This window comes from Takifugu rubripes, chromosome 3, assembly GCF_901000725.2.
Source record: "Takifugu rubripes chromosome 3, fTakRub1.2, whole genome shotgun sequence".
In the NCBI taxonomy this organism is placed as follows: domain Eukaryota; kingdom Metazoa; phylum Chordata; class Actinopteri; order Tetraodontiformes; family Tetraodontidae; genus Takifugu; species Takifugu rubripes.
In genome coordinates this window covers 4,437,916-4,459,303 of record NC_042287.1, presented here as the reverse complement: position 1 = coordinate 4,459,303, position 21,388 = coordinate 4,437,916, and the positions used below count along the sequence as shown (strand labels likewise).

At 43.0% G+C, this 21,388-nt stretch overlaps 1 protein-coding gene across 11 annotated transcripts in view; it reads right to left on the bottom strand.

The window, feature by feature from the left end:
• The window catches only part of agrn (agrin), a 198,479-nt gene that overhangs the window by 69,913 nt on the left and 107,178 nt on the right, over window positions 1–21,388 (bottom strand). For all 11 annotated transcript variants that reach the window (XM_029834076.1, XM_029834085.1, XM_029834079.1 and 8 more), the window contains 2 exons: window positions 19,009–19,224; window positions 976–1,200 (listed from right to left, as the gene is read on the bottom strand). In XM_029834076.1, the coding sequence (XP_029689936.1) occupies window positions 976–1,200; window positions 19,009–19,224 (441 nt within the window). The remainder of the gene's footprint in view (window positions 1–975; window positions 1,201–19,008; window positions 19,225–21,388) is intronic.

The following is a 21,388-nucleotide window of genomic DNA, read 5'->3' as shown; positions in this document are numbered from 1 at the left end:
GTCGAATCGCTGCCAAGCAGGGGACGAGATGCTCAGACGCCACCGAGCCTTATCATCCGTAATGTTGAAGGAGAGAGAGGAAGCGGGAAGAAGGGAAATGGATTCCTGGCAGGACCGTATTGTGAAAAGATGGAAGTGACCGTGGCCAATTCTGGACAGCCTTCGGATTGTTTTCAATCAGCACAAGGCAAAAGCTTCCAGAGATGAATAACCGGGTAAACAGGGTTTGGTTTTTTTTTTTTCTGCATATGGTGTCTCTACTAAGCAATGCCTCACCCAGAAACCAGACCATAATCTGCGATAAAGGCCATTTACTTCCATTAAGGACGGTTTGTAGGAGGTTTAGCTGAACAAGTAGGGTAATTACAAAAAGAATGGCCTCTTTGCTGTAAAAATCTAGCGGTGTGTCTACATTAACGGCACTGACGGTGCTGTATTATGGGATAGCTGGATTTATGGACTCATGGGAAAACAAGATTGCTAAATTCAAGTTAGCCAACGAAAGCTTTATTTACAGTACCAGAACTCTCATCATTCCACCATCCCATATCTCCACCAAGCTGTGAACGATAAGAGACGGGGTTTGTTCCTCTTCTTCTTTTTTCTCTCAGTCAAAAAAAACAAACCCTCAAAGTTGAGCGCCTTGAGAGTAAACAAGTATCGCCTGATGATAGCGGCGATGGGCAGAAAGTCTGTGCCTGATGAAAACAGAAGCTTGGAAGACCTACTTAGAGGAAACAGTTGGCAGCAGTGCTCGTGCGAGGCAAAACACAATGGAGAGAGAATCAGAATTAGCAGGAACGTGTGGAAGGAGAAGCAAAGAAAGGTCCTAAACGCACAAAAAAATTGAACATGACTTGGAGAAAAAAGAAGGTTAAGCCTATCCCTCACTCTTATCAAACAAGTGCTGACGTTATCTATGGCTGTGCAGATTAAACTCACTGTTCGTTGTCAAAGCATGAGGGTAAAGCTCACCACAGCGGCCCTGGTACTGCACTCGTATGTTCTTCTGGCTCTTGCAGGCGTGCTGGTGGAGTTCACACTCGTTGCGGTAGTCCTCTCCATCGCTGCCGCACACCGTCTGCTCAGCTTTGCCCACGCACCCGAGGGGGCACATGCACTTCGCCGACAAGCCGTTCGTCGACTGGACGCAGGTGCTTCCATAGCTGCAGGTCACCTCCGTGCAGGGGTCCTTCAACGCTGCGGGAATCAAGCGCACAAGAGATTGGTGTTTAGTCCGAGAAAAGGTTAGGGTCAGGGAGGAGCAGCCCTTAAATACAATACGTGCAATTAAATACAGGTACTTGATACAAGTAATAATGGGGTATGGCTGCCATGGAAATGCCCACTTCACCCAACAAGTTGTGTTTAATTTTCCGCACAAGCCTTGCACTTACATCAACATCGCGCCTGAGCACGCTTTAATTGCCACGTCTGGAAAAACGGCCCTCCGTATATTTACCTTTGCACAAATGAGAGCGAGGGGAGAGGGGAGGCGCGTGTCCCTCCGTAAATTCGCAGTTCCACTTTTAATTAAACAATCTGCCACTTGTAGCTGAGTGACTCACTCCACGGAGACAACCTTTAATTCTGCATCTGCTCGGCGCTGCGGCGAGTGTTTTCCTCAGGTTTCATCCACCACATAAAAGGCAGTCATCAGATTGCAACCACTGTCACTTCACGCCATTATACATATTTATGACAAACACGCGTTCTCCTGGGTAGAAGGCGAGAAACAGCAGGTTTCTCATTTCCTAAGTCTGGCAGCTTTGCAAAAAAATACAAAAAATAGAAATTACTTTCCAACATCTGATGTTGTTCCCTCTGTTGTCACAAGCAACGTGATGGGATTTAATCTGAAGTAAATATATCGAATATCAAAACCTTTGCTGAGCATTTGGCTTGGTTTCTTATTTCAACTTTCATCACCTTGCTTTTTTTCAGGGTTAGGTCAGGGTTATCCTTTTGGTTGTTTTTCAGTCAGGGTGGAAAGTCTTGCTAACGGGAGAGAGGAAAATGTGTAAAGATTTATTATAGATGTGTGAGGAGACAAGAACGCTGAAGGAGCCTACTTGATCAAAGGATGTTCCCCATGTTTCCTCATCTCCATGGCACTTCCTTTCTCTCTCTCTCTCTCTCTCTCTCTCTCTCTCTCTCTCTCTCTCTCTCTCTCTCTCTCTCTCTCTCTCTCTCACACACACACACACACACACGCACACAGGCGCTCTGCTGTTTCCTTCCTCTCCTGTCAAGTCTTTTTGAGGTTTAGTGCGTCTGGCTTGTTAACGAACTTTATTTTAGACTCCCGTTTGATATTTGTTGTGTTTTGCAGCGCAAACTTTGAAAGCCAACTAGACCTCATTTATGACAAAGACACATCAAAGGTAGGCCAAATTAGAGCTCTAACTAGAAAACTCTTCCAGAGGGGACATATTGAAATCAGGCCCATTGAGCCATCAGCAATACATTAACTTGTCTTGGCCTTAAGATTTGTCTCTATTAATGTAAACATGGCTGGATTGGATCCACACATTTTTGGAATATCCATGTCAATTAATGGGAAAAACAAAAAATGACATATGCAGATGATGTCCAAATCCACTGTAACGTGTTGTATCAGAATACTGAATTAGCTTTTATTCAGGTCTTTTCCCCCCAGTTTTGTTATTTATCTTATCTTATCTTATCTTATCTTATCTTATCTTATCTTATCTTATCTTATCTTATCTTATCTATGCTGTAGAAATAGGATGAGATCTTGTCACAAACTGCCATTGATTTAAAGTTTTAACATACGAATCTTATGATACCTTTTAAATCCTTTATATATGATGAATGATCACAGTGGAGTATATAATAGCGTAACCTTAAAATCTGGGCAGTTGTAGGTGAAGAGGGGGGGTCTGCTGGGAGCCTTCCACTTGCAGACTAAATGAAACACCTCGTCGAGATTGAAGATGAGGATAATGAGGTGAAAGCCCAGCAAATATGACAGTAAACACCAATCTAACACTTCTCGGTCTCATTAAATAATGGCCCAGGCTTCTTTTTCTCAAAACCACAGTCTGTTTTCACTCTGATCGAGGTGGAAATATTGACAGGAACGGAGGTGTCGAGGTGATAGCAAAAGGCACTGGAGCTTGGCGGAATAGGAAGGGAAGGTGCGGGCTCTTGATATGAATGGAAACAGCCGTTGATTTGGATACAGAGCGGAGTCTCCACGGGCGTTAGTAACGATAAGCCTCTCTTCACAGACTTAGACAAGCAGGCAAATTGTTTGAGCGAATGTGATCGGAGTAACAAGCCTGCAACAAACAGAGAAAAGAAACTCACCAAAGCAACCTCTGGGGACATATATATATATATATATATATATATATATATATATTCACACTATTATCAAGGGAAACGTAGCGGACGAGGGTTCTCTAAATTACAGTGATCCTTGCTGCCATTTAATCATTTTTGCACACTGAAATAAAAAAAGAAAAGAAGCTCGGCAGGGTTTATCCTGCAAAGATAATAAAAAAAAGTCAGATAAGGAAACCGATATGCAGAGAGAAAGGGAGAGATAAAGACACAATGTGACACAGACATTGTAGTTATCGAGCACGAGCAGCAGTGGCGACGTCTCCAGCTGCCTGTGTGACGGGCGTACAAGGCCTAAATCCCTTATTACACCAAAAACAATTAGTCATTTATGTTAGAATTTCCAAATGGCCAAGTTTTAGGCCAAGTTTTCTAAAAACCGGTCTCACAGACAATCCCAGTCCGGCGTTGTAGTCTCCTCTCCTGCTCATTCCCCAATTAATCCAATCCGGCTCACTGACACTGCAGCTTGTACACTGACATAAGATCTTTACAGTATTGTAATGTCAGTGGATTTACTCGAATACAGCGGTCAGAGTACGTTTGCTGGTGCAGCTTTAACCTTCAGCTCCACTGCAGCTTTGAGAGTAATGTTGTCTACTTTAAGTCCACTTTATTTTACAGATCATTTGTGCTGCAAATAGTCCACTGAAATGTGCTTGTGTAGTTCATTTGCCCATACAATTTGGCAAAAAAAAGTGAGCTTTCCGGTCTGCTGCAACCAAAACATTTGCCAGAACAGCGCTGAAATTCGACAGATAAAACCACAAAGTGGCTGGGAATTTGTTTCAAATAATGTAGCACTTCAGCTCATGAATATGGAAAAGAGAAGGGGAGCCTGAGTGAGTGGTATGGCTTATTTGTAGAACAATCAAAAGCTGAGTTCCCTGATGAATGCAGAACAATAGAACAAGCGCGAAGGGCTGGAACTGAATCCTGAAGTACTGGTGATAAATGCTGATGTCGGTATGAAAAGTGCAACGGAGGGGAAGTTTGAGGAGTTGTGCGTGTGTGTGTGTGTGTGGGGGGGGGGGGGGGGGGGGGGGGGTGTCCAGGCGATCTTCCCCTTCCTCTCATCTCAGCCAGCAGACGCCCGAGCAGGTGGGGGAACTCTGCTGCTCTCTGATCCACCGGTGGATAATATCGTTCATTAATGCTTCATTAGGACCATGGAGCTGTCAGCACCATGCTGCCTCTACCTGATGGCCTCGCACTGTGACATAAGCCACGCTCAGATCTATATGGGGTAGGAGAATGTGTGTGTGTGTGTGTGTGTGTGTGTGCACTTCCTGTGTTCTTTATAGCGGTGAGGGAAGGAGCCTGGGGTTGCAGTTAATCAAATGCAATGATGCAAGAAGAATCCACCGTGTGTTCTTTAATCGAGTAACCACGGCACCCCCTAACAGCGGGAAAGGGAAGACGAAAAAGGCGAAAACAATAAGAAACAGCAAGACTGTCAAAGACAGAGAGACGGGGCATTTACAGTAGATTTCCGCTTGTCCACCGGTTTCACCCGGAGCTGCTGATGATGCACGTAAGGAACATTTGTACGTTCGTATTGCCGTGTCTGTCCTGCTCTCTATTTACTTTGTGCACTTGCTGACTTCCAAATTGACAGCTGTGGAAATTTCTTTCTACTAATTAGTGACCATCTGGCATACTGGAAAGCTCTGACAAGGCGTGGCGTGAATGGTTGTCCTCAAGAAAAAGAAGCAAAGCCAAACAGGCATTGGGGGAAAACATGAGAAGTCCATAAAGAACGGCCCACATCTGGGATTTCAAACCATGGAAAGTGGCAGTTTGAATCCAGCGTGCGTGAACCTGATCCGCAGGTAGCAGGAAATGAAAAGCTGAGGGAAGAGACACAAAAAGAACACGAGGACCAGTCCCAGCTCTTGCAGCCTCAGTGGACTAATGCATAATTGAATATCTGAGAATGCCAGGCTATAATGTCGGCTTCTGTCTAATCAAAAGACAGATTCATGTGCAGTGACGACCATGAAAGGGCATCCCGGTGTCAAGCTCCAACCAATGCGGCTGCTTGTCGATGCAGATGCTGCAGGAGCGTGATGAAACCCCCCCAACAGGATATAAATGATTTGTGGGAATCCTTGGGAATAGAAGAAGATTTGAGATGGAATATAAAGACCTGATATTGAGCTGGTGCACACCTTTACTGCACTTTACCACCAGGGGGTGCTTGATAAGTTCTGACCTAAAATATGGGGATATCTCACACTGTTCATACTTTATTAGTCTTGGCTTTTGTCTTGATCAATAATTGATAAATCAGATTACCATCCCAGTTTAACATTAGTAAAATAATACTTTACAGGAGCTAAAGAGTACTTTAGAGAATGAACATGACTGGACATTTAACAGACACTTGAAGCAAAAATGGTGCTGTTTTTGTTTAGGTTTAGGAAGTATTTCCTCGTTTATTGTGTTGCTATTGTTAATTTTCGCTTCCATCCTCACCCTACCTTGCTACCCTCACCTGTATCACCCGTGTTTAGCTGTCTCCACCACCTTCGTTGTGTATTTAAATCCTCTTCTACCTTCATTTTCATACTTTTCATACAGATTCTGGCGACCCAACCTAAAACTGCAATGAAATGTGTCATAAACCTTCTCACATTGCATCTACCAACTTGGCCTCGGCTACTTGGATAGTCCTATTTGTGACTGCTTGCTAATGAAATCCAACAAAAGCAAGCTAGCTTTTAGATTTGCATTATTTAATTTTCTGATGAAAACAATGTAAAAGGTGCTTGGCTGATCCATTCAGCTGTCAAAAAACAATCCACTGGCATATAGAAGCTCCTTAATTTCAAAATAGACAAAAAAAAAAATGTGGCTAGATATTGGGCATGTTAATCATCAACACGAGCTCTCTTCGAAAACATAATTAATTGATATTGGTGGTGTGACGCAAAGGGGAAGAGGCAACTAATGTACTGAAGCTCAAATGTGTCTGAGAGGAATAAGTGTAAGTGTGGAGGCAAGGAAAGAGCAGAATGGAATAGGTACAATAATAAAAATACATAGAAGAGCCACATAAATGAAGAGCTAAGGCCTACGTTCTCAACTAAGGCCTCAGCGGCTGGACCGAGAAATGGAACGCACTGAAAGAAGGCCAAAGGATTAACGGTTCCACAGACAAGCTCGCTCACGCACGTATGCACGCGTGCATGTGTGCACCTAGTTCTTGCACTGTGAGACCAATAGCTGCGAGATTTTCACTGTTTGATGTGTTCCTTCAGAGAACTCCACTGAGCTGCAGCTGTTGCTCTCTTCGATACACTTTGCTGTTTTAGCCTTGAGAACCCCCCCCCCAAAAAAATTAACAGAAAGACAAACCTTACCTCTCATCACCCGCGCTTCAGAAAAAGGGCGATGGACGACAGGGACTGTCGTTTTTTTGCTCTTGGGAGACACAGCAGAGCTGCCCAACCTAAAATATGTTTGTTGACATATTGCAGTCACGTAGCGTCGTCTGATTTCAGACGAAATATCAGACTCTGTTCCGTCGCTGACATTTTCGACAGCAGGTATCACATGCTTGAAAGAAGCTGCGTAGCACAGATGGTGCTCTGAAACGACTGCACGGGAAGAGAACGCATGTAACAGATAGATTCAATCATCCGCACGTGACGTTTCTGACAAATGTTGACAGAAGCTTTTCTCCCCCCGGTAAATGTCACAATTTGAAAAATTCTTGAGTTAAGCGGCGAACAGGGACAGAAATTCTCTTAGACTGTATCATATGTGATCATTTGAGAGATGCTCCACAGAGGGGAACGTCTTAAATTTCCTGTTCCTCTTTACTGGAGGTTAACTACCGAGTGACATCAATACTTAAGTGTGTGAGACAGATGGCAGGTTGTCATTTTTGTCACTGAAAATCAATCTGGAAAGATTTGTTTTTATTTTAAAGCACAACTACCAAGTGCTGCGTTCGGTCTGTAAATTAGAAGTAATCCTGTATTATTGTGCATTGTAAATTTAACTAACCTAATTATCCCATTTCATTATATTTTTTGAGCATTTCCCTCCATCCATCCCCTGTTAACTTGAATTTTATGCTTTTGGCGTCAACAGGAGGTGCTGGAAGAATATACTCAGGACAGATTGGCAGACCATTACAGCATATACACATCCTTCACTCACACCTAGGGGAAAATTAGGGTTACCAGTCAATCTAATGTGCACTCTGGGAGGAAACCAGAGCAGAAACCCACAGGGAATCTATACACAGAATGTCCAGAATCAAACCTAAACTGAAGGCAAACTTATACAATATCGAACACATGAGAAGACTGGAGGCCAAAATGACTGTACACAGTTTAGAATCTGGTGGAAGTGGTTACTTCTATAACCTCTATATATTTGAGAAGGTCATGGGCTTGATTCCCAGGGGCTTTTCTCTTGAGTGCAAAGTATGTGACAGCATGTCCAGGGCTTTTTCCTAATGACTGCTGGGAATGGCTTCAACACCTCCATGGATGAGACTTGGTTAATAGAAGGCCGACGGACAACTATAGTACATATGGTAGATGGATGTTGTTTACATCTACCCAAGGTTTTAATTGAGTGATGACCATGCTGTCAGGATTATTTAGATGGCATATACGGTAGGCAAGCCCAACTTGATTAAATCCTCCCTGAGCCCGCATGATGGGGGTGAAAAAAGAAAAAAAAGTCACTGTTTAAAACTGGAAAAATGTCAAGACATGGATCAAAAGTGCTGCTTTTGTCCTTAAAGCGCTTTGAAGTAACATTGGCAACATAGATTTTGGAGTTGGAATGCAGCAGAAAATTGAGTATCTGCTTTTTGTTGAACTAATGTCAATAAGTATTTAATTTGTACAGCTCTAGAGGGACTACTGGGTCAAATGAAGAGCCACTTCAGCGAGTTAATATGATTATTCTGGATTAGGAGTTGGCTGATTCCGAAAAAAAAAAAAAAATCGCAGTTGTTAAAACTGCACTTCAGCACGTGGAAGTGAAATCCTCTGTAGCATACAAAGTAGCTTCACAGGTCTGAGGTGCAAATGCCCAAATGTACAAGGTGATGCATATGCTGCAGGTTTCTGTTCATTAGTCCCCAATTAACAGGAGCCAGTGGCAGAGGAGAGTCTAAATCAGCTCTGATGGGCAGTGAAGCGTCGGATAATCATACACGTCTTGGCCTTTGCCATCAACACACCCTAATGAGTGATGGCTGGCTCCAATAAGCTGTTCAGTGCTGCAAAGACTCAGCGCTGTTATCAGCGTACAGCAGCACTGGAGAGGTTTACGTTCAAGTGTTTTCCCAAAAGGACGCCAAGACTGAAGATGTCTGAGGTGGAAGCGCTTCAAAGTTCACACACGGAAATGGATAAAGTTTGGGCTTTTATGAGTTTTAATTCACTCATAATTTATGTGAGTGAAAATCGCACAAACAGCTGAAGAAGCAAAACAGAAAGATCTCAATGAGGTAAAAAAAAACATAATTCACCAGCAGTAACAGCCTAATGTTAAAACAACACTTCGCTGTTTAGGGACAGGAAAACACATGCAGGGAAAAACACGCTCAGAATCGAATAAACACGATAACTATGAATAATTTTACCCTGTTTGACATGACAACAATTTAATTTAAGCCATTTGATAAGCTTCTTTTATGGCGAGACAAAATGAAATTGTAGCCGAGGCGGCGACATTTATTCGGGGACAAACCGCAGATGAAAATAACTTGAATTTATTTATTTTTTTATTTTCTGACAAGCATTATTAATGCGGGCAGATGCCGCGTGTGTGTATGTGTGTGTGCATGCAGGACTCTGTAAACAAAACCATTTCCCTGGGTCAAATTAAAGTATATTGTCCTGTGCTGGTGTTCCGGTTGGACTCAAGTGAACTTGATTAGCATAAACAGCGAAAAAAGGTGCATTCATATTGCTAAAGTGATTTGATTGAGTCAGTTTACAATTATCTAAGCTGCCAGGACATTGTAAAGATGACAGGAACACACAAGGGACATACGATCACTTCCACCAATGACAGGAACATACGAACTGTACTGAAAGCTATTTAGATTTGTAAAAAACAAACTACAAATTAGCTCCAGCCGAGGTTGGTGCCACTATATTGGTGACGTACTGTCTTAGAGTGTATGTTGCAGCTTTTTGGGGAACAAAAGAAAGGGAATAAGAGCAACCATCACGCAAGAGGAATTCAACATTAAATAATTCTACCATTGCAAAGCCCAAAGTGTGAAACGGAGCAGTAGGGAATGGGAGTCAATCCGCAAGTTTGCAAATGGTGACGAGATTGTCCTCTGTTTTCAGAGGAATCTTTGTTGTGTGCGTCTGCTTTTTCAAACCAATATTTTTAGTATTTTTATTTCACCAAAACTCCGATGCTGAATATGGTTTGGTAGTCCTTCCTTGATATCTATTTTAATTAAAAGCTAATCCCTTCCACCAAAAACAGCTTTTTCCCTTTTCCAGCTCCTGCCTTGGAGGCAAACCAACTTAATTTTATTTTCTTTTGCAAGGCGGTCGAGGGATTTTTCTTTTTTTCTCCCCCATTTGTGACATTTTGTAAAACAGATGGTATCTTCTGCGGAGTCCATTCAACAGGACCGTGTTTACTCTTTCATTTGAAAAAGAAAAAAATAAATAAATAAATAAAGCCCAACATTTTGGAAGATAAATATTTCATAATGTCCAGCACAAATGTTGTGCTTCAGGTCCGGAGGCTCTTTCCACCACATTCGCATTCCACCCCTGGCGGAAACACTATCTTATTAGACTGCTAACGTGAACTCCAGAAGGCCCTGACGACTGGATCGATAACCTCTGCACGACTTCATCTCGGCCCTGACACAAGACAGTATGAGCTCATTGTGGGGGCACATGTTGCTGGGTCCCCCCATTTGCACACACACCTTGTAAAAGAAGGGGAAAAGGTGTGCAAGTTTAACATTGGCTGACTCATTTTACACCAGCGCTGGTGGACTTTACATCAAGGTCAACGCTACGTCCTTGCCTCGATGCGAGCGCCATTATGAATGCAATTCATGAGACGCTCTTTAAAACTAGTGAGGCAGGACTGATTGTGTAGGGAATATAGATATATGGCTTATAAAGCAGCTGAAATGCTAAACGTTATTGCCAAAGCTTTGGATCATGCAGGATTTTGCCATAAGAATGGCTTGATGACCAGCATAAACAAAACCTGTAACTCGCGTTCCTGCTGCATGATTCTAAGCTTTAATAGCAAGGATTCAGCCATTTAAACGCTGTGGAGGGTTTTACATGCAGACAGGCAGTAATGATGCAGGTTCCTGCTGCACATTGCAGTTTTTGCTGAATCATAATCGATATTGACCTCGAGGAAGGAATTTCCAAATAATATAAAATGTGGTGTTCGCTTATTCAGAAAAAGAAGTGGTGATGGGATAAGACTGCAGTGGGTTGCTGGTTCAATAGCTGGTGCAGACAAAACTTGGGAGCCGTTCTGGTAGCAGGGTGAGATGCCAGGAGAGGCACCCCAAAAGGGTACTTATACTTAAAGTGGTAGAGCAGAAAATAATAACTTCACAGTCATGCTACATAAAAACAAAGAGGAACAATAAAAAATATCCTTTTAAGCCTCTGACCATAGCTGTTCTTCTTTTGTCTTCCAATGAAAAATAACAGGAAAGATTGTCCATTGTCTGCTGAGCTGGTGTTTAATTTGTGCTTTCAATACCATTCGGCTTTTAATTCCAACCTTTTTCCATCACTCCTAAAATATATGTAGGGAACATAAAAAAAAAGTATTATTCGGCCAGAGCCAAATGCATGAATACATTAAAAAAGGTCTCAAAACACAACACCTTGTCGTGTATTAGGCGGGAGGGCGGTGGGAGTGTTTCAGTCCGTGTGTAAGTGGGCGTATATGGCATTTGGGGTGAAGGGATGTGAATGTGTGTGGATAAGCTGCGTTGTGCCTGCAGGACGTACAGAGGTGAACGCTGGATAGAGTGGGAGAGATGAAGAAGACTGGATTTGTCTTACAAGTATGGGCGAGCACAGACCGGCGCCATATTATGTCTTTGAGTGGGGGGTTGTGTGTGTTATATGTCCTATGTGTCAATTTACTTCCTGCCAGCAGTGTGTTTATATTTTGATAGGCCTCCATACATCTAAATGCAGGAGGTTATCAGAACGCACACGCAGACGCACACAGACACGCACACGTGTGCAGTTTCAGTTTCTGGACATTATTGTTATGAATACCAAGCAAGAGTCAATGCCTCAGGGAAATGAAAGCCTGAAAATGGAGTTATTTACAATGACCTCTCGCCCCGTGTGTTATTGTGGGTGCATACTAATGTGTTCAACAAACCAGCCTGGAGAAATTTGATAACTGTCTGCATTTTGGCGAGTCTGTATCTGTGGGATGTGCTTAGGAGAGTAGTGGGGAGGTTTTGTCTTAAAATCTCCAGGGGGGCATGTCAGAGCAGAGGGAGGGAGGGAGGGAGGGAGGGAGGGAGGAAGGAAAAGAAATGATGAAGAAAAAGTCTTTTTACCTGGGTGTTATACAGATGGAAGACAAGAGATTGGGGAAAGACAAAAAGGCACAACAGTAACGATGTGAGGAGCTATAAGGACGAAGAATAAGAGGGGCAGAGGTGGAAATGGACAATTTAAAGAAAAAGAAAGCTAGCTGAGGCAGAGAAGAGTAATTGTCACTCAGATTTTAGGAACCAGTCTTATCTGCTTGGCTGCTGTTTGCAGCTCTCAGTAGGGGAAGGGGGGGTTAAAAAGGAGGTGATCGAAGCACGGGTGGGCAAAAAACGTGAACAGGAGGAAGTGCGAGGGGCTACGTGAGGTAATAGTTAAGCAGGTTGGATCCAGTTCTGCTGCAGACTGGGGCTTATGCCTGCAGGAGATTTGCTGAAGCCTTCCCCTCCCAGCCAGCCAGGGGTCCTGCGAGGGGATAAATCAGGGCTTTATCCAGGCCGGCCCAGACACCTCAACAATGAGCCAGAGCAGCAAAAACAAAAACTACAGCTGGGGTAAGAAGGTCGGCCCTGAAACAAGTTATCTCTCAATGGAAACAATTTATGTCATAGCTCAGCAATGGAAAGGGAAAAAAGCCCTTTTTGATTAGATAGGGCAATAACTTTCCTTTTCAAGGGATTTCAATAGGTTTGGGGACTATTTTTAGCCAATTAAATGATTTACTGAATACATTTATGTGATTATATTATAAAATGTAAATTCTAAGAAATGCTATATTAATAAGTTTCTGTCTATAATTTCTGAATGTCCAATGTAGCTAATTAAAAAAGGCAAGCTTTGGTAGCTTTTGTTGCAATAAATTCCATGAAATGAAGTAATGTATGACTTTATGCTGCTGTTCATATGAAAATTGCAATGAATCCACCTTCATTTGAATTTTCACTTGCATATTATACACGAGTTAACGTTGATAAAACCACATCTGAGCCCTGGAAATTATGCTCCACAAGATACGTCAGGCTCCCTGGAAAACAGTCATGTTCATCAAAAATAATTGACGTCGGAATCCGATTGATCTTTTTATACTCAACGCTGAGCCTTTCGTCATGTGTCCCCACATGCTGTTCAGGTTCTGAAAAACTCTTAAAGGCGGCCCCAAATCGTCTAAAATCTTCCCCAAACTTCAAAACATTCTGGAGAGATGCTTTTAGCACAGCAACAACTGAATTAAAAAAAGTACAACCATTCCAGTCAGGTTTAATCCATTTAAGTGGTCCATACATAAACTGAATACAGGTGCATTCTAAAGGACCCCACAAAGTCAGCCATAGATTAAAACTTAAAACCGCCATAGAGTGTGAGTGGGAAAGGTTCGCGTGCACCTTGAAGTGGGGCTGGCTGCCTGCAGTATGTCAGAGGAGCCGGAGCAGCAGGTGTGGAGCACTGATGCCTTTCTCCTTTCACTGAGAGGAGAGTGTCGGTGGTGGGGAGATAAAGCCCTCTCCAAAGCACCAAAGAGAGCGCCCAGAGTGGACTGACGGAGTAGGAGGCAGCGGGCTGCGCTCATGGCCAGCACACACGCACTTACACACACACACACAAAATCAATCTCCATTGATCACTCTCTTGAAAGCCAGTCACCCCACACACACTCACACACACACACACGAGCGCTCCTTTTTTTTTTTTTGCATTACTTGTTGCAGTCATTCAAGGAGAAAAAGTTGGAAGAATGAAAACTCCATGTTCCACAAGAGTGCCCGCACAAGATGAGTTCTGTAGCACTTCTGCAGCTCCCTTTGGGGAAAGGAGTGCTTTCACTACTCGGCTGCAAGTTCAATATTAGCAGAGCCGACGTGGCGCACCTTCCCTGGCTGATTGTGGCCCGCACACACATACACGCATCATCATGCACACATAAAAATGGGCACACCTCTTGTTTCTAACCTCCAAAGTGCTTGTGCTGGTTGTTCTCAGTCTCACACACTTTCTCTCTGCCTCTGACTTGCTTTTTCTTGGCTTTCATTAGAGAACCCCCCCCTGCTGGCACGATCTAAAGGCTGATTCTTTTAATTATACCAATACCAGTGATTAGTATGGGCTCAACACCGGCCTGTTTGATGACCCTGAATGTGAACCTCCCATCCAAAACCATCCATCTTAACTGAAAGAAAAAAGGTGAGCCTGTGTTAACGTTAAAATGGGGGCAAATAGGTGCGTGATGTGTGAGTCTATCGCATGTCGACCAGAGGGGACTTGCGCTGTTCACGGAGCGTTTCAGCGTTGCAATTCTGCTGTCAAATTCTGGTCAAATAGCATATTTCAACTGTTGCGCCAGATGTGTGCGGCTCGAGGGGAAGGAACACTTTGCAGAGGTGTGTCGGTGACAAGCTCCAGTGAGTTATGAAGACAGAGGCGTGGACACAACTCCTGTAAGCATCGTGGGGTAAAGCAGGAAAGGCTGTTTGTCCTGGTAAAGCGTAATGCTTTGTTCAAAATGACTGGAGCATAAGTGGGGAAGATCACACGTGGAAAAGCACAATAGGCAACGTCAGGATGACAACGACAGTGGAGAACTGTTCCCAGTGAAGGGACTGAAGAGAATTGTCTTTATTTTATTATCATGTGTTGTACCATATGTTTCTGTTTTCTGTTAGAAGCACTTTAGAAGTTAGGAATGGTAGAATGTTTAGTAAGTGGAATAAAGATAAGCAGTCAGTTGACTCTTCCTTGACATGAATGTTGTTTAGACAGTTGGAGGCAGGAGGAGACAGTCAGACGGAAAGAGTTAAACCCCCATCGTAAAACGTGACAGAATAGTTTACTGGTGTTGATAAGTTCCTCTGCAAGAAGGTGAACTTTGAACTGGCCATTTGGAAGACAACGGAGAACAAGGACTGTACCAGCATCCAATGGGACTGGAAGAAGAAGACGAGGTCATCCAAGAAGGACTGGACTGGACTGGATTAGCATCAATAATTTGCATGTGTTTCTATAAAAGACTGGGTCAAGGGATAGTTAGGTTGTCAGGCTTCATGCCCTGGCAATGGACTCTGTTTTTCTAGGGTTATGAACTGGCCCAGGGCTCTGTAATATTTGTATCTTGAATTGGTTCTATTTGCTAAATACATTTTGAAATTGGCATTATTCTTCTTGAAGTCTTCATTCAAAGAACACGTGGATTGGCAGTGACACACGAGAGGTATTGCGCTCCAACAGGACCTCATTGTCAGTCAATAGATCACTCTTATGCCACCATTCCATTGTAAGATACCTACTCCGCTCGTTCAAACTGACTCACTTTTGAGTTGTTTCCACTGCAAAAAGGTTTTATTTTTAGCACCTGATTGAAGCAGTCACACCTGCCATCGTGGGCTCCCGATTGGCCAGAATTGACAATAGTGTCGACATAAAGTAGTGATGGTTGTTAACGGAGATTAATCTTTATCTAGGTTGTTCAAAAGCAAAGCATTGTACAGTATATAGCCACTGTTGATATACGTTTCTTTAAGAAATACCTCCTCGGTGACAGAAACAGTCATTTCACGAAGCAGAAGCTCAGATTTTGAGGCGAGCAGAGTAGCTACTGCGGAACAGAAAAGTGGCTCAAGACAATCAATATACCTCGGCCTGTGGAGCCCACATGCCAGCAGATTGTGGTTTAATTTCTTTCGGGGAGCAAAACATCACAAAGACCTTGAGTCAGTGTTTATGAGTCTGATGTGTTTTTGGGTTGTTGCTGTTTCTTTTTTTTTTAACCTCTTAACTGCTGCCTCACATCTTTACATTTCAAAATGATAGTCACATACAGGGGGAGAATCTGGATTTTAACAGCCGCTACTATTCCCACAGAAAGGCACAACGGAGCTGGTCTATACTGAACATAACTTGGGGGTGACAAGTGAGGGTAGGTAAATGTCACTGATGGTGGGTGAAGCAGCTTATGAGACAGTAAAAATCCAAAGTTGTTGGTTACCCCGGAAACAAAGAAACGGATCTGTCTGCTCAAATCCTAATTCTGACCTAACCTTTCTGCTAATGATGGATATGTTGCCACTGGATCACTTGGTTGATCCTTAAACCCATTTATATTTTCCAAAAACAGCATGGCCACTCCACTAGATGTTTTATTGTAAGAGTCAATTTTCTATAGTCCTGACAGCTCAAAGCACACAAACTCTTTTTCATTTGTAGAGCTGGGTCAGCGTTTGAGGGAGAAAAACTTTAAAAGTCCAGTTGAATTACTCTCCATCTCCTTAAATATGTCAGGAACATAATGTTGGCATTGTCAGACTTGAACGCAATGCTAAAACGTTCACCTTACAACCTCCTCTGACACTAAAATGAGATTATCAGTGTGAAAAAAAAACCTGAAAACTTTCCTGGCCGCATTGAACTCTCCTGGGATGATTAGAATCAGACATGACAGCCTCCCAGATTAAGTGACAGATTCACTGACTCCAATAAAAACAACAAAAAAAACACACCAGCTATTCAAGTGGACTGATTCAAACAAGCCAGTGCTCTTAATCTATCCTTCACTTTTTCCTCTCATTTTCACCTCTCTCATCCACCATCAGTCATGACAACTCCAGAATGGAGGGCAGAGTGTCCTGTCATGACCTCTTTATTGGTTGAATTTATTCCAGGCTGTGAAAGACAATGAGGATCCGTCACTCTGACCTACTGCCCGGGCCCAGTGTGGATGAGCATTCATATCTGGCCATTAGGCATAGCCCGCATACATCAATAAAAATATGACACCCCCGACAACAATCCATAAACGCGTAGCATTAATGAAGCAGTAAGCATATTTGTTTAACCTGATTACAGCAGAGGGCACTGTAGGGAACAAAAGGCCAGTAAATGCTCAGTCAATTCCACTAATTAAAATGAAGGGTTCTGTTTTGTGCACGCCCCAACACGCGTCAATGCAGTGGATACATAGCTGCAATTGTGAGTCATAAATACATTTTTGGCAAGTCAATTCGTTACATGTGCTCCGTGTCGGTAGTGGGGGCGGCTGGGGGCTGCTCCGTCCACCACCTGCCACCTGCTACACATTATTATCTTGTAGCTCCCTTAAAGGCGATGGCGCTTGAACTGTTGCTGTCAAAACTGACTGGCCATGGTTCGCTTTGGTTCAGATTTTTTAAGACTGATTTCTTCAAAAAATAAAATAAAAATCAAGATGCGCTCTGAACCAGATGGCCGTAACTGCAGCCTGTTGTTAGTGTGATGTCATACTGTTCTTGGTTAATCCTCCGTCATTCCTCCATTCAAAGAACAGGAGCAGCTTTGTATTTTAGATGCGATTACACAGGAATTGACAAAACTGTTGGTGGCGTGGTGGATCTAAAATAAATAACTGATCGTTACCGAAAGAATAGCACCAGCAAAATAAGCAAATCCTATAAATAAGCGATTAAAAAATTCAACTAATCAACTTTGCTCACCTCAGCAAATACTAGTTCCATGCCTTCTCTCGAATTTTCATGGCAGATGACTCATTTGTCCCCGATAATGTTGACCCTCAAAGTTCTCTTTTTACGTCCCACCACTGTCTTTTGTGCTGTCCGAGCCTTTTATGATACATTTGATTAATTCACCACCACGAATACCCTCTGTTAACAAGTCACTGGCTCAATGTCAGGGTCCGCAGGAAGGTGGTCGCAATAAAATCAAAATCAAATCGAGTCCTTTGCTGCTTCACACAAAACAAACTGCAGAAAAGAATAGCAAAAATGATAATAAAATACAGAATTTTCAATCATTCTGCTCAACAGGAATAATATCTGGAGCTACCAGTGGTCTACAGATCGGTCTTGCATCCAATTATATGAATACATAAACTTGTATAATAAATTTACGTTGTTTACCTTCTTCAAGTACAGGCTAATTAACTGCCCTGCACATCATGTGAAACAATCAAAACACGAAGAAAAATTGTCCCCAGCAACATCTCCTACATTAGTTGTGCATTTATTGCAAAGGAATTCAACGCAACAGTTACTATTAAAAGCTGTGAAATGCTGACATACAGCTGTGTCTTACTATTAGCATCAGCTAAGCTGCTCTAGCTAGTCTGCAAGGACTTCATTAATATAACCAAGTGACTTCCTGTCCCTGCATGCTCTGCAGTACTACCCTCCGTCTGCTTTTTGCATGCCTCTCTGTTTTACTTTTGGGTCTGCTTGTTCCTCCTTGTTCACCACAATGCTGTTTTGTCATCCCTGCTAGCCTCATAATAGTAGACCGGAATCAAGCATTTAGCACTGGGGGTCTAAATGCAGTGGAAGAAACCTTCTATTATTATCAAATCTTGCAGCTTTGGCAGAAGTCTGATGTTCATCTTTGAGACTTTTGCTTAAGAAGAGCATTAAAGAGGGTAAGTGGTGAAAGCCTTTCAATGCTGGATAAAAACCAGGGGCAGCAGTGAGCTACTTTTTTTTCTTACAGGTGTTGCTTAGGGCCCTGATAGTCTGGCCACAGTGGAAAGACAATGCCTGAAACATAATGGGGATGAATTTAAGTACTGCTGGACAAAGATAGGAAGGAAAAAAACCTGTTTGCCACACGGCGCATAATTGAAATCCATTTACTCCACGACAACATGTAATTTAGCGCCACGCCGCAGCCTACAATATTGCGTGGTGCCGAAGCATTAATGGATCTGGCATTCGCTGCTACATCCATATTCAGCATATTACGTGGCGTCCATCAACCTGCGCTTCACGCGTTTCAAAATAAATTCCCACGACAAAAACTAATGGTTGCTTTTTACGGGTCACGTTGCCTTTTAAAATGCTGTATAATCAACAGGTCGTTGTAACTGATTTAATCAGGATCAGAAGCACCAAAGACACATGAGGTTTTTTTCTTTAAAAAGAAGCTGCTGTTTAAATAAAGAAAATAAAAACAGCTCTGCCAGCTACAGTCTTGTTCCTAAGGGTCAGACTATAACATATTTGTGCTTCTTTGCATCCCTGTGTGCAAGTACGCGTGGAGCTACATGGTCAATCACAGCCCTGGCCCTTTACTATGGTCTGAATGTGCATTTCTGTGGCAATCAAGAAAAGCATTCAATCATTCAAGAGGCTGATTTAAAGTATAAAAGTTAAGTCTAAATGATGGTACTTACAACAGGGACCCTGGCGTAGCACTTTGATGCGTCGCTGTGCGCTGCACTGGGCTTTTTCTAGCTCGCACTCATTGGAGTAGGTAGACGAATCCGAGCCGCAAACAGGTGCCACTAAAGAGGGACATTCCACTCTCTTGCAAACACACTCGGCCTTGGAGGTGTCGGTTGGGTCCCGCTCGCATACAGCACCAAAGCCGCACAACATCCCCCTGCAGCCTGTAGGACAAAAAAATAAATAAATCTGTTATTCAATTGCAAATGTTCAAAGTCAGTGTGTTTGTTCAAAGTTTTCATCTTTGAACAGGAAAAAGAAGATTGGGTGGTAACATTTAGACAGGCTCAATACCCCTCAACAAGTACACCGGGGAGTAAAAAGGATCCTGGTGTACAGCAGGCAGATGCTTTGACTCATTTTTGGGGAAATCTGCCCCCCCATGCTGAGAAAACGCTGTTTGTAGTTGGTCGTGCTGTGGCTGCCACATAAAAACACAGAAAAAGCTTTGATATGAAACTTTAAATCCCCAGTCCCTTTAGTCTTTAATCTTCTCTAAAGGTGTTAGGCAGTTCAACAACCATCATTGACCAAGGAATCATTAAAAAAATAAAATAAAATGGAGCCACAACAACAGGCAGACAAGCTGTGGTTGACCCGGCAGATTCCTGAAGTCAACAACTATTCAGACTTTGATCCTTAACTTTCCATTGATTTCACAGCTTTGATCAAAAAACAAAACAAAACAAGAAAGAAAGAAAAAAAACACCACCTTGTAAAAGGATTTGGAGTCACAAAACAAGCAGCATGTGTCAGCACCGGTGTGTTAACCTCACATAATAATTGACCCACGCTGTGGCAGGTACCGGTTCTGACCAAGCGTCTCGCCTCGACGCCGTCAGGGCCGCCACCGGTTCGGCTGACTTTCACAGGCAGCCGATTGTCAGTGCAAATCAATGAACAGCGAAAAACATAAAAGTGTCTCAAATAAAAGTCCTATTGGGTGGAGGAGTAATCAGCCGATGCTCAGAATACACACGCACACACACGCACCTATGCACAGGCAAGCTATTTCTTATCACTGGTTTTCAGGCCAGGAATAAATGCAAGGCAGCATGTCCAGTCGGACCCATGTTGTTTTTTCTGTAATACATAGACAGTCGGATGGACACACACACACACCCAGTGTGTGTGTGACAACTGGTCTGCTCACGGTATCTCCTTCTGCCCCTTGGTGTGTGAATGTGCATGCATGCATGTGTGTTGAATAACAGACAAAGAGGCTGTTTTTGACTTGCCTACTGTTTCCTGTGGGAAAACTCCTGACAGCTACCTGAGCTCACTCTCTTTTGTACCAGGGGAAAAGGTGCATGTGTGTGTGTGTGCGCGTGTGTGTGGTTAAAGCCGTCCTTGACTGCATCTGTATTCCTGACAGCAAATGTGAGTCTGATAGGTGTCGGCATTCGGTGCCAGACGCGCACAGCCACACAGCGAGGTGCAAGGATAAAGGTCCTGTCATGACCGGCCCGATCCTCCACCATCACTTCGCACCACGCAGAAGGCGCCCCTGCGCGCACGTCTCAGCAGGTGGCTCGGGAGAGAAGCTGTGCACGCGGAGATTCAATCAAACAGTATCCAAAGCGCACAAAGGAAAGTGAGGGATCGCAAGACGGTGTGACGTTCAGTGGTTTATATTTAAAATGGAAGAAAACAACACAGACATGCTTAAAGGGGAAGTAAAAGGGGTTATATATTCAATTCTGCTTTATTTATACAGTCTCTTGTTTAATCAAAATTGTCTCTAGAGGCACACAAAGTCTGACCCGCAAGCCACAGTGGCGGAAAAAAAACAACCTTTTTAAGAGGCTAGTACAGGGGGACCCGATTGATGGTTGGGTATATGTTAAAATGGCTCCTAAAACATACAGATTCTACCGGAAAAAATGAGCATATGACACAGAACATGTCCTGCAGCAAAAGGCTGGAAATATGAGCTCTTAACTGATATCAATCTCATGGAAAAAGCTTGTAATTTAGTACCATTATGTGGGCAATATCAAACAAAATCAACACATTACTGTTGAATTTCCTGAAACAAACAATGCATTTCTCTTATAACAGCAAAGAATATAGAATAGCAAACAGCTTAAAACCACAGACATTTATTCATATGCCAGTTATTTAGCACAATGGAAAATTGAATGGCAAATGTCAGTGAATGTCAGATTAAAATACAATATAAGGCCCAATTCAGGAATCATCATCCTGTTTCCATCGCCAGGCTCTTGCACTGTGCAGGGTTTCATTGTTGCCGCTCCTGCTGGTTGCTGAGTATTGAGAATTTCTTACTCCTAAAACTCCAATAGCCAAATAAAGATAAGGGATTGT